This window comes from Etheostoma spectabile, unplaced genomic scaffold (genome assembly GCF_008692095.1).
Source record: "Etheostoma spectabile isolate EspeVRDwgs_2016 unplaced genomic scaffold, UIUC_Espe_1.0 scaffold461, whole genome shotgun sequence".
Classification (NCBI taxonomy): domain Eukaryota; kingdom Metazoa; phylum Chordata; class Actinopteri; order Perciformes; family Percidae; genus Etheostoma; species Etheostoma spectabile.
This window is the reverse complement of record NW_022605614.1, coordinates 124,122-137,281: the sequence shown is the minus strand read 5'-3', so window position 1 is coordinate 137,281 and position 13,160 is coordinate 124,122. Positions and strand designations below refer to the sequence as shown.

At 41.5% G+C, this 13,160-nt stretch overlaps 1 protein-coding gene across 1 annotated transcript in view; it reads left to right on the top strand.

Annotated features, from left to right (window-relative positions):
* The first annotated feature begins 6,809 nt into the window (after positions 1–6,809).
* The window catches only part of LOC116686746 (TGF-beta receptor type-2), a 126,850-nt gene continuing 120,499 nt past the window's right edge, over positions 6,810–13,160 (top strand). Inside the window, exon 1 of the mRNA XM_032511793.1 lies at positions 6,810–6,894. Within this exon, the coding sequence (XP_032367684.1) occupies positions 6,810–6,894 (85 nt within the window). The remainder of the gene's footprint in view (positions 6,895–13,160) is intronic.

Here is a 13,160-nt window from a genome sequence, read left to right as displayed (position 1 = left end):
GTAATGCCAGAGCAGCGTACTACTCGTCATTGATAGAGGAAATAGGAACAACCCCAGGTTTTTTTCAGTACTGTAGCCAGGCTAACAGAAGGTCACACCTCTACTGAGCCAAGTATTCCCATAGCTCTTGTAGTAACGACTTTATGAGGTTCTTCAATGAAAAATTAAACTATTAGAAGCAAAATTCACCAGCCTGCCTTTAACTGGCACGACTTATCTCTAAACTCAGGAACCTTAGAAACAGCTGTAAAACAGATACATGTTTTGACTGCTTGCTTCACTTGATCTTATAAATTAATTCAATTATTTCTTCATCTAAGCCATCAACCTGCCTTTAGATCCCATCCGACTAGGCTACTTAAGAAGTTTTACCATTAGTCAACACTTCACTAAAATATAAAAATTGTCTTTATTAACAGGCTATGTACCACAGTACTTAAAGTAGCTGTAATTAAACCTCTTCTGAAAAAGCCAAACCTTGATCCAGTTTTAGCCAACTAATAGACCTATATCCAACCTTCTTTCTCTCTAGATTCTTGAGAAAGCAGTCGCCAAACAGTGGGTGACTTTCTGCATAGCAACAGCTTATTTGAGGATTTTCAGTCAGGATTTAGAGTTCATCATAGCACAGAGACAGCACTTGTGAAAATTACTAATGACCTCCTAATGCTTCAGCAAAGGACTTATCTCTGTACTTGTGTTATTAGATCTTAGCGCTGCATTTGATACCATTGACCATTATACTATTATTACAGAGATTGGAACATTTAATTGGCATTAAAGGGACTGCTCTAAGCTGGTTTAAGTCTTATTATCAGATCGATCTCAGTTTGTTAATGTTAACGATGAATCCTCTGTGACGCCAACGTTAGTCATGGGTCCACAAGGATCGTGCTCGGTCCAATCCTGTCACTTTATATAGTTCCTTTAGGCAGTATTATTAGGAAACACTCCATAAACTTTCATTGTTATGCGATGAACTCAATTTATCTTCAATCAAGCGGTGAAACTAATCAGTTAGCTAAACTTCAAACGTGCCTTCAGATATTAAAACCTGGTAGACCTGTAATTTTCTAATGTTAACTCCGATAAAACTGAAGTTATTGCTCTCGGACCCAAGCACCTTCGTGACGCACTATCCAAAGATATAGTTCACTCGGATGGCATCACCCTGGCCTCCAGCACCACAGTGAAGAATCTTGGAGTCATCTTTGGCAGGATGTCCTTTAATTCCCATTTAAAGCAATTTCAAGGATCGCCTTTTTCACCTACTCGTAATATTGCAAAAATCAGGAATATCCTGTCTAAAATGATGCAGAAAAACTAGTCCATGCATTTGTTACTTCTAGGTTGGATTACTGCAATTCTCTGTTATCAGGCTGCTCGAAAAAATCATAAAGACTCTACAGCTGATCCAGAATGCTGCGGCACGTGTTCTGCAGGGAACCAGGAAAAGAGATCACGTTTCTCCTGTTTTAGCTTCTCTGCATTGGCTTCCTGTAAAATTTAGAATAGAATTTAAAATCCTTCTCTCACCTACAAGCTCTTCATGGTCAGGCTCCATCTTATCTTAAAGAGTTATAGTACCTTACAACCCTGGGAGAGAACTACGCTCCCAGAATGCAGGTTACTGGTGGTTCCTAGAGTCTCTAAAAATAGAAAGGAGCAGAGCGTTCAGCTATCAAGCTCCTCTCCTGTGAACCAGGTTCCAGTTGGGTCCGGGAGGCAGACACCGTCTCCACATTTAAGAGTAGGCTTAGACTTTCCTTTTTGATAAAGCTTATAGTTAGGGCATAGAATCGAATATTGTTAGGGAGTAGTAGTTAGTCACATTGTTTTTAGATTATCTATCATAATAGAATACAAAGGGAGACTTGGCATACAGCCCGATCCGGTTGGGGAGAGTTCTGGCCCGGCCGGGCTGGAGCTCTCTTTACCCGCTCTCTGGTTTTGTTGTAATAGTTTTAGACAGCTGGGGACTTATTTTGATACACTAGTTAGGGCATAGAATCGAATATTGTTAGGGAGTAGTAGCTAGTCACATAGTTTCAGATTTACTAACATATAAACAGAATATATAGAACCAAAGGGAGACTTGGCATACAGCGATCCGGTTGGGGAGAGTTCTGGCCCGGCCGGCTGGAGCTCTCTTTACCTCGTCTCTCTTGGTTTTGTTGTAATAGTTTTAGACAGCTGGGGATTATTTTGATACACGGGTCTCTCTCCTCTATCTTTCCATCTTTTCATTTATGTGCATCCATGTCCCAGAAATGCTTGTTACTAACCTATTTCTGGGGAGTCATTCCCCGGAGTCCTTATGTTCTTTTTTCCCCAGCATGTTCCCTTGGATCGAGAGGCTCCGAATCAGGGTAGCAGCTATTGCCATGGTTGTCCCTCAGTTCTGTGATGCCATGTTCAACTGCTACACTGTGGTGCCCTGCTCGTCCTGCTAGTCGCTACGTCTGCTACGTCCTGCGTGCCTTGTAATGCTGACAGCGTCCTGCTATGCATGAACTACCACAAAGAACTGCTACAAACTACAATTTTTTCTATTTTTGTTATTGCCACTCTTCATTCTAACCCCAACCGGCCCGTCAGACACCGCCTACAAGAGCCTGGGTCTGACCGAGGTTCTGCCTAAAAGGAAGTTTTTCCTCGCCACTGTCGCATGTTGTTGCTCTGGAGGAAACTAGAACTGTTGGGTCCTTGTAATTCCGGAGTGTGGTCTATCTGTAAAGTGTCTTGAGATACTTTGTTAGGATTGATCATACATAAATGAATGAATTGAATTGAATTGAAATCAGAATTAGAAAAGCACTTATTGCCAAAGTAAGTAACACTCTTGAGGAATGTGCCTTGGTGGTTGGTGCATACTATACATAAAAAAACATATTGAACATTAATAGGAACTAAACAATAAATACAGAAACGTCCTTCTGTAAAACCACAACCATCTGTCTTCAGTGCAATTATCTCCAAGTATTTCTGACTGCACCAGGTCACCAATAACTTTCTCTTTGCCTTTTCTTCTGATCATTAAATTAACATTTCAGCCTGAGCCACATGCTGCAAAATTAGCTGTCCTTCAGTCAACAAGGCCACAGGTGGACAGGCACATAGCGCCTGCATTTCAACACGCCGCATCCGGCTGCTTTCAATTAATGCTGGGAATGTGTGTGTGTGTGTGTGTGTGTGTGTGTGTGTGTGTGTGTGTGTGTGAGAACGGACACACCCATTTTGGTATCCCATGTGTCGTGCTAATCACCTGCAGATGTGTAGATGAAAGTGTGACAGGATCCTGTGTGTCTGTGTATGAGCATGCTTGAATGGGTAATAGAGCTGCTGAAGGAAAGGCTGGTGGATACAGAGCGCCAGAGTTAGCATCACAACACAGAAATCAAGCTAAGTGTGTTGTGTTGTTTTCAACAGTTGGTGAAATTCTTTTTAAAACCTTCCTGGTTCCTGCCCTGCTCAGAAGGTGAAGACAAACTGTTCTCTCTGACAATATAGTGTGTCCAGGCTTGCCTGGAAGAGTGAAAGCAAGAGAGAGAGAGAAACATGTGTAAAAGGTCCCATGACATGGTGCTCTTCGGATGCTTTTATGTAGACCTTAGTGGTCCCTAATACTGTATCTGAAGTCTCTTTTATATAGACCTTAGTGGTCCCCTAACACTGTATCTGAAGTCTCTTTATATAGACCTTAGTGGTCCCCTAATACTGTATCTGAAGTCTCTTTTATATAGACCTTAGTGTTCCCTAATATGTATCTGAAGTCTCTTTATATAGACCTTAGTGGTCCCCTAATACTGTATCTGAAGTTTCTTTTTAATAGACCTTAGTGGTCCCTAATACTGTATCTGAAGTCTCTTTTATATAGACCTTATTGTGTCCCTAATACTTGTATCTGAAGTTCTTTTATATAGACCTTAGTGGTCCCCTAATACTGTATCTGAAGTCTTTATATAGACCTTAGTGGTCCCCTAATACTGTATCTGAAGTCTCTTTTATATGGACCTTGGGGGGTGGGGGGGGGGCATTGTTTGATTAGAATTCCTTTTCTTTTCTTCACTCACAAGTCTGTCCATCCCTGTTTCTATTAGGTTTTGCTTTCTGAATACATGTTAGTTTATTGAATAATTACAGCAAGCACTCTTTTATATTGTTCCCACATAAATCTAATTCATTCAATGCAATAATCAATCGGTTAATTGATAACAAAGTAAATCCTTTGTTGCAGACTATGCAATGTTTTCTCCTTTTAAATACTTGCACAGATTGAAGTATATATAATACTATATATACTTTAGCTTGTGTGTCTGTGTGTGTGTGTTTGCAATACCATCATGAGGTTATGTTTCTATGTAAATTCTTTTGGTCATGTCCACAGCTGTTCTCCACATTCCGTACTGGAGTCTGCAGGACTTCCAGGAGCGCACGCACACCCGGTACACCCCTGTGCACGACAGGTCGACTGCGTGCTTTGGTAGCCTAAGTTAGAGTATCACTAAGAGTTACTGTGACTGTGTGATGAAGCACACAGTGGCTCTACTTTATGACAACTGTGTATTGTCATTAGCCGCAAACATACAAAATGTGGTTTGAAAACAGAAGGCAGGAAGTCACTGCTTGTTCAGAAGGTTGTCATGGTGACAAGTGATTACAACCAATAGGAATGCAACTGTGTTGTTAGAGAGAAAGAGAAAGAAAGCAGGCAGATCTGACTCACTTTGGAGTGTTTGTGATGTGCATCGGTGCGTGCATGTGCCTATTTGTAATGTGTGTGTGTGTACGTGTGTATGTGTGTGTGTGTGTGGTATATTCTGCATGATAAATGGTGTAAATAGGGACTTATCAGACACATGCAATACACTTCACAGCACTCGCTGGTGCAGCAGATAAACACCTCTCTGCACACTGCTGAAGTTCTCACTCAGACCTTCTCAACTCTACACTTTCTTTTTCTTTTCCCCTCAGAACCTCAGAAAAGTGTTTACACACCTCCTCATTATGGTCAGAAACAACCATACATTTCCTGTCTGGCCTGAAAGTAGAAGAGCATGAAACAGCCAGATAAGTATGAGAAAATGTACTACTTAACCACTCCCAGGTTATCATTGTCAACTCACTTTGTTGGTGCCAGTACTTTTGTCTTTTACTAAAACAGTAACAAAGACCATATAAAATAAAGTATGTAGGCTATTCTTAACTTTCACTTTTTAGTTATTGCAAGTGTAGCTGCAGCTAGCAAGAACACTACAAAAAAGAAGCCTTCATAAGTTTACAGGCTGTAGTGGTACCCCTGAGCCAAACCTTGGTTTCATTAATCTGACTAACTAACCCGTCTGATCGGCCTTCGTTGTAGATGGGAGCACAATGGCATCATTAGGAAAAAGATGAAATGATCCAAGAACATGCTATAATTAACCTTATATCTTGTGAGTGTTTGATGTTGTGATTTGCTGTACAATTACACCATCCAGACACTATTTTGTTTTTTGCTAATGCTGAATGCCTGTATATTAATAGAATTGGTATTGGTTTCGATTGGTTAAATTGTTCTTTCAAAACATTAACATGTACACTAAACACCACTTAGTCTTATTTCTAAAACTCTATAATATTACTCAAATAAAAAAGAACTCCAGGATGTAAAGCATCTCACACACACAAACACACACACACCGCAAGGGCATAAATAACAGGAACTACTTGTTCTGATGGAGAATGAGGAGTACTTCATGAGAGACAATGAAGTCAATGGCAGGTGTTTGTACATATACAGTATATATACACAGCCCTGTATAGATCCCACATGGGCTGGTGTTGACAGTTGGAATTACCAGTAAAGAAACTACACCCACACACACCTACACATACACACACTAACACATCAGAGTCATCATTCCAGCCTATGGGAAAACACTGAACATTAAACATCTCTTATTTTGAGACATGAGTGCATCCAGTAACGCCCATGCTCTCGGTGCAATATGATCTACAATTAGGAAATATATTGTTCCATGATTTCAGATTCTGACAGCAGCGACAGAATGATGCAGCAACCCCGCCTACTCCCTTACATCAACAATTATTATAAATCATATTAGTCACCAGCCAATGACATTTACAGTCCACATTATTGTATCATTTAACTATGTATGCACATTAGGAGATCCAGTGCTAGTGGTAACATTTGGATTTTTTGTTTGGATTGATTTTGCAAACCAATATATCTCCAAACCTACAAAAAATACAAAAATACTAAAAAAGGAATGCATGAGACACATACAGTATTTAAAAACTGCAAGATGAATTAATAATTAATTGTGAGTTATAGTAGTTAGTTAATTTATTAATTTGTCAATTTATTAATTTATTAATTTATTAACAAAATCAAATCAAAGTCCCAGTATGTAAACCCCAGAGAAAGGATTTATCTTTTAGTCATAAGCCATACTCAGTTTATCTAATACCCAGGCTATAAAATATGTTCTAGTGGGACCCAAAAACACACACACACACACACACACACACACACACACACACACACACACACACACACACACACACACACACTTACTTATTAGGAGAGAGAGAGATAGACAGAGAGTCCTTCTTTCTTCGATTTCCTGTGTGTGTCAGAATGTGTGTGTGTGTGTGTGTGTGTGCGCGGATGGTTCAGCAGTGAGTCTCCAGCTGCTGAGCGGAGTGGAGCGCACTGCTCAGCGGACTCGTCCACCTCGTTCCTCGGCGGTTTCCTCGGTACCTTTCCCGTGAAGGAGAGTGTTTGGACAGCAGGACACAGAAACATGGAGGCACAGCGCGGCCCTGTATCTGTCCGGGGAGCCGTAGCTTTCTTTTTCCTCACTGCGCTGCTGGAGAACGGGACTCTCGGTGAGTTGCGCATTTCCTAAACTTTAACAAGGCTGTGTTTGTTCATCACAACGAGCCCACTACACTCCTCTCTCAGGCTCAGGCTCACTGTTTTTGGATCAAACGTGGACTCTGGAGTTGTAATGGGCCTGGCCTGGGAACGTGACGCAGAGCCGAGACCAGTCAGGACAACAGGTGACTCGCCCAGCGGCTGATCCACTGCTCAGCTCTGCTTCACAGTTCCCGGCGCGCTCCCACGCTAGATACCTGCTGCTAAGAAGACATGAGAAATGTCTTTTCCCGTAGAGACAACCTTTCATCCATAACACCCACTCGAGGACTCTTCCCTCCACAACATGTGATTAGATTGGACAAGTTCATGGTTCTTTTAGGAATAATCTGTTCACCAATCTTTTCAGTGCAACGCTCAATTTGAACATGTTTTCTTTAAAAGCTGTATCTTTAAACATTATAACAAATTTTGATATTAGGTGCAAAAGCATTTCCGTGTAAAGAGATACTGTCCTGCATCTCCAGTATCTTCTGAACGTCTTACACATGCACTGTCCTGTGCACCATTTTATACAATTGTCCTTATATTTGGTATCTTTGGAAATGTTTAATTAAGCAAAGATACAGATTTGATGTTAGAAAACAGGTTTGCATAATGTTATGCTGCACAGTGTTAGTTTGTATCATATGTCCCACGTAGACTAGATCCTCAGTTCCTGTGAGATCATAGTAAAAAAAGGGTTCTTCGGGGCAATAGGTTTAAGTCTCCTTTTCTCATTTTCCCTTCCCTACACTGTAGTCTCATGTGTTTCCAATGGCATGTTAAGAGACTTGGCCACTTTCCATCTGTCATACCAAGCACCTCCCATTTCAGTCGACCACAGAAACTTCCCCACACTTGTTGACAGGTGGGTGGATTGAACACAGCATGACAAACACAGTTCTGCCTTTATTTGCTGTGGACACACACTTCATGTGTTGTCTCCATTCTCCTTCCCAACTCCCCTTTATTTCTTTCCCCTCTCTCCGCTGCTTGTTCCTGCCCCCCTCCCACGGTGGGGCCTATTTTGAACCTGGAAATCCCACATACCAGAAGGACTGTGTGGCCCAGTTGCATTGTATGTATCACAAATAGACATGCACACCAACAGACCCACCCACATGCAACCATGCTGCCCACCTCTACACATTATAACACACAGTCCCTGTTCCTCTGCTTCTCCAGCCGCTCAGCCGGAGGAAGCTGCTCCCCACTCGCCCAGCACCGAGTAGCCTGACATTGGTTATCCAAACACCAGGCCGGACTCTGTTGTTTTTATCTTTTCCTTCTTTGTTTGCTTTCAATTGATGTTGATAACCATCAGCTCAGTGGGCTGTCACAGGAAGGGTCCTTCTTCCTTCCTTTCCAGGGAATCTTAGTGTCTGGGTGGAGGCCAACGCATGCTTGTACATTCCCCAACCCTCATGCTGAGCCAAGATAGGGTCGGACACAAGCTGTTGTGAAGGTGCCAATCAAAAATCTAGGTGGAAAGGGCAACAGGAGGCTGTTTGAAAGGGGAAACGGATATATAATAGTTTATACACAGAGATTGTCTTTTGGCCGATTCATTGACTTACACCATGTGTTATTGAAGCCGTTCTTACTGTGGGAGGTAGTTTGAGTGTGTGGCGCCTTTTCATGCCCAACTTTGTACACTTTGACTTTATTTTGTATAAGAGGAGAGGAGGGAAGAGTGACCCACTTTAACCTCACTGAAGTGTCTCACTTTGATTTTGACCATATTAGTCAACTTCCCCTGGCACTCTCCCCACTCGACTCACTTCACTGACTCCCAGGTAAAAAAAAAAAAAGAATGAATGAATGTAGTTGGAGGTGGCAGAGGGAGAGAGGGAACCAGAGAAAGTCAAGGGAGGAAGATAAAGACATGAGGAATGAGAGGATTATGGGCAGGTTGATTAGAGGTGGATGAAGAGGGAGTTGAAGTGGAGGATAACTTTTGGGGGCAGAGCCAGAGAGCTAAGGTGCCTGCTGCGCCAGTCACGTAGCCCTGCGCAGTCTCTTGCCAGTGGTCCCCCCCTCATTTCAGTGACAGGACCAGACCCAAAAGAGGAAGGATTCATATTTCAGACATATTTTTATTGCATTGCTCTGTCGCCACAAGTCAATGAAGAAAATGTCTGTTATTAATCCACATTTTATTATATGTTGTGAGTAAATTCTCAATTGGCAACATTCTCTGTCGGGTAAATCAAATAGTAAAATGTTGCCCTCTAAGTAGTAGGAGTAAGGAGGAGTACACAGTAAGTTAGTTGTAGGCTTACAATGGGGTTGTACATTGAGTGCTTTGGGGTCCTTGTGTAAGTAATCTTGGGTTACAATGGTTCTTGAGAAAGCTACAAGCAGTAAAACCACAGGCCAAGCCAATCAACTACAATCAACAGGGACCGTGTGTGAGCACTGGGCAACACGTTTGGTTAATGCTAGCGGCAATACTTACAATATGACGGAGCATTTATAGAGACATCACGCCAATGTGTCCGCTGAAAGCACAAAGAAGAGAAAGTCTGGTACAACAGATTAACTCCTTCTCCCGCAGCATTTAAAGAGCCTTCCTGTGCAGATCGACAACATTGAGGGGTTTATAACCAAAGGTGTGCAGTTGTAGAGGTTGCATGTTTGAGCATGTGATCAAAGTAACGTTACTTGACCTTTTAATATCTACCAACATATTAGCAACAAAGTAAACCAAACTGTATTTTCCTTGCAGAGAAACATGAATATAGAATGATCAGAGCAGTGTGTATAGTGTGTTTGGGTTATGTTGCGCTTAATGTGTTTTATTTTTTAATTAACTCAAGCCGATTGCTTGGCCTATGGTTTTGCTGCTTGTAGAATTAATTATAAAACCAAATTGTACCATAAAATGACTTACAGAAGGACCCTGAACCACTTGATATATAGATACCCTACTAATGACTTACGGTCTATGTCTACAACAGAGGAAGACAATATACTACTACATTTTCCTGACAGAAAGCTGCAGATTCAGAATGGAATCCAAAATATCCAATGACAATGTGGAGTAATCAGACATTAACCTCATGGACTCATGGCGGTGCGCTACCCACCCGGCCCGTTATGGGAGCTAATCGGCACCTATCAGCGTTAATCAACCACCAGAACCAGACCGTGTGGAGAGAGAGAGAGAGAGAGAGAGAGAGAGAGAGAGAGAGAGAGAGAGAGAGAGAGAGAGGTTCATTTCTATACAGCTTTGGTGGCTTGACGGTTGACAGTAAAGTAGGGGATTTGATTCACGGGGTATTTTTGTGACTGTAATGTTATTAGTGCTGTAAGTTAGCAGTAGATTTAATTAACCTGACCCAGTATGAATCTAGTTAAAAAAAAAAAATCTGAATTTAAACCTCTTGAAATTTAGTAATTGTCATTTATTCAAAGTCAAAGACATTCCAAAGTAGTGCTACTTTACACATTTTTGTGGTGCATGTCCCTTTTTAACTGCCAAAGCTCCGCTCTATTGTTGGTTAAATCATTGCTTCCCTTTATGTGGCTTTAGTCTGTAATGTGTCCATTTTTATATCAAAGTTGCATTTTTTGTTTGTAATAATTACCTACTCTTTAAAAAAGATTTGACATTGAAGAAGGGTTTATTCTCCTTGCCAAAATGTTGTTAGGGTAAACAGTTACATTTAATGCTCTGTACTAAAAACATGCACAATTGAATTGAAAGAACAGAAACAAACTCCTTTCTTTAATTTATATTTTCTGAGTTTTAACTTAAACACACACACTTTGTCCAGTGAAACAACAGTGGCAGCAACATCAACTGTGTATGGAGGAGATGAGTCAGCTGATTAATGGTGACAGTGAGGCAAAGATGAGAGCAGCTGACTGCTTGTTGATTAATTTCATTAGAAACTTCATCACTCAGTGGCAAGGCTTTGTGTTTATAGGGCTGGCCAAAAGTAAAGGTATCATTTAAGCACTCTATTGGTATTGGTATCACTTCAAGAGTACTGCTAATGCCACAAGACATTAATTAATTTTTGCAGATATGGAGAGGAGCAGCAGTAAAACAGTATCATGCCAGCAGCCACTTTGCTGTCACTCACATTTTGCATTTTGGTGTTGAAAACTTTCAGTATTTAAACATGTTTACAATGTCAATAAATAGAAAATAATTACTTGGATTTTGGTGTCTTCGCAGGCTCTTTTGAGTTAATTACAGAGTAGGAGACCCCCCGTATTTTGCATCCTGAAACAACCCCACATTTCAGATCGTGATTCAGATATTGTTAAATCATGGTTGACATCAACCAGGCAGAAGAGCACATACCATAGACTGTATAATATTAATGGACATAGCATGTGTGACATCACCCATTGGTAAGTGGAGATCTGCTATCCGTCATTAAGTTTGCCGTTACGGGCACAGCCATCCTGGTTGCTGATGTGATGATTTTAGAGGAGAGGGGGGAGTGATGGAGGAGTCCTTCTACTCTACGTTACACACTTTTACTGGCAATCACATCATAGCCACGCCCTAAAATACCCCCTGCTTTATCACCGATTTTAAAATCAACGAGACTATAAGTTAAAAAAAAAGGATCACTCTCAGAAGACATAAAACTAGCAATTGGGACCATAAACTCATTATGAAAATGTTTACTGAGGTAATAAATCAAGTGAGAAGTGGATCACTTTCTCATAGACTTCCACTGAAACCAACCTCCTTTTGCAACCGCACGTGTCTCCCACTGCTGGAAATCAGATAGAATGCAGCTTTAAAGATGAAATGAACTGAAAATAAACATTGATAACTTGTTGGTTATAATAATTATAAATGAATTACACTTAAAATTTTAATTGAAAAAATCAATATAGCTTTTTTTTTAAGAAACACAAAAATTGCATTTGTTAGTATTACAACGCTGACAATATCGATGACGTCACTGGCGTGGTAGGATCTGCGAAGGTATCTAGGCAACGGTGCAGCATACTATATACACACGAAAATTAGTAATTTTAATGCCCTGTACTGGAGCCTGAAGGCCTCAGCTTTCAGTCTGTTGGACGCTGTTGTGTCAAAAGCACAGCTCTCTAAATAACCTGTCGCGAAAAAAATGATACAGACTTGAAATCCAGGGGCTGTCAGAGGGCTAGCCCGTTTTAAGGCAGCTAGCTGCTCACCGTGAGTTGAGGACTGTTTTTTCCTGGTCAAAGGTAGCCTGTGGAAATGTCTCGTAACCCCAGCTGCCTTAGCCCTGTACAGTTCATTACTACAGCCAGGGGCAATACAGTATGACCCCCCCAGATTTCTTGGTTTCCGTTTCCTCAGCCATATGGCCGCTAGCCTCCGACTCTTTGTATGCTGTTGCTATGGCTGTGCTGCTAGTGCTAGGTAGCTACGGAGTAGCTTACCATGCCTTTTAACAAATTCACCCGTTTCAACAATTGTACCAATGAAAAGAACTAAAATACATCTGTTACATCCCCATTAATCAAATTCCAGTTCAGTTCATCTTTAAGGAGTCCCCCCTGCTGGAGATCAGATATAATACAGCTTTAAGGAGTCCCCCCCCTGCAGGAGATCAGATATTATGCAACTTTGAGCAGTGTGCCCCTGCTGGAGATCAGATATAATGCAGCTTTAAGGAGTCTCCCTCTGCTGGAGGTCAGATATAATGCAGCTTTAAGGAGTCTCCCCCTGCTGGAGATCAGATATAATGCAGCTTTAAGAAGTCCCCCCCCCATGCTGCTGATCAGATATAATCAAGAGTGTATGCCTGCAGCCTGGAGCGTCCCATGTCATCCGTCCCGTCTCATGCGGTCTCGTCTCATGCCGAGGTGTGTCTACAAGATAAATGCAGACTATCATACTGATGAATAAAACACTTAAAATATATGTCCGTCTATAATATAAATGCAGATTATAGGCAAACTAAAAAATTCCTTCTGCCATCCCCGAGTTTCTTCTTTTCAAAATAAAAGCTTGCATTTGAAATAAAATACAATCTCTATTACTTTTCAAAGGCCCAAGGCCGTGGCAGCAGAGATACGCAGTCGAATGCAGGACGGGTCCCAGAAACCCGAAGGCCGATGCCGCGGTAGTAGAGTAGTATTCTGCCCCAGGTCTCAGAGACCCGACCACATTCTGCCCCAGGTCTCAGAGACCCGACCACATTCTGCCACGAGTCTCAGAGACCCAACAGCTGAGGCAGTGCCACTAGAGCTATACAGTCGAATGCTCTCACCA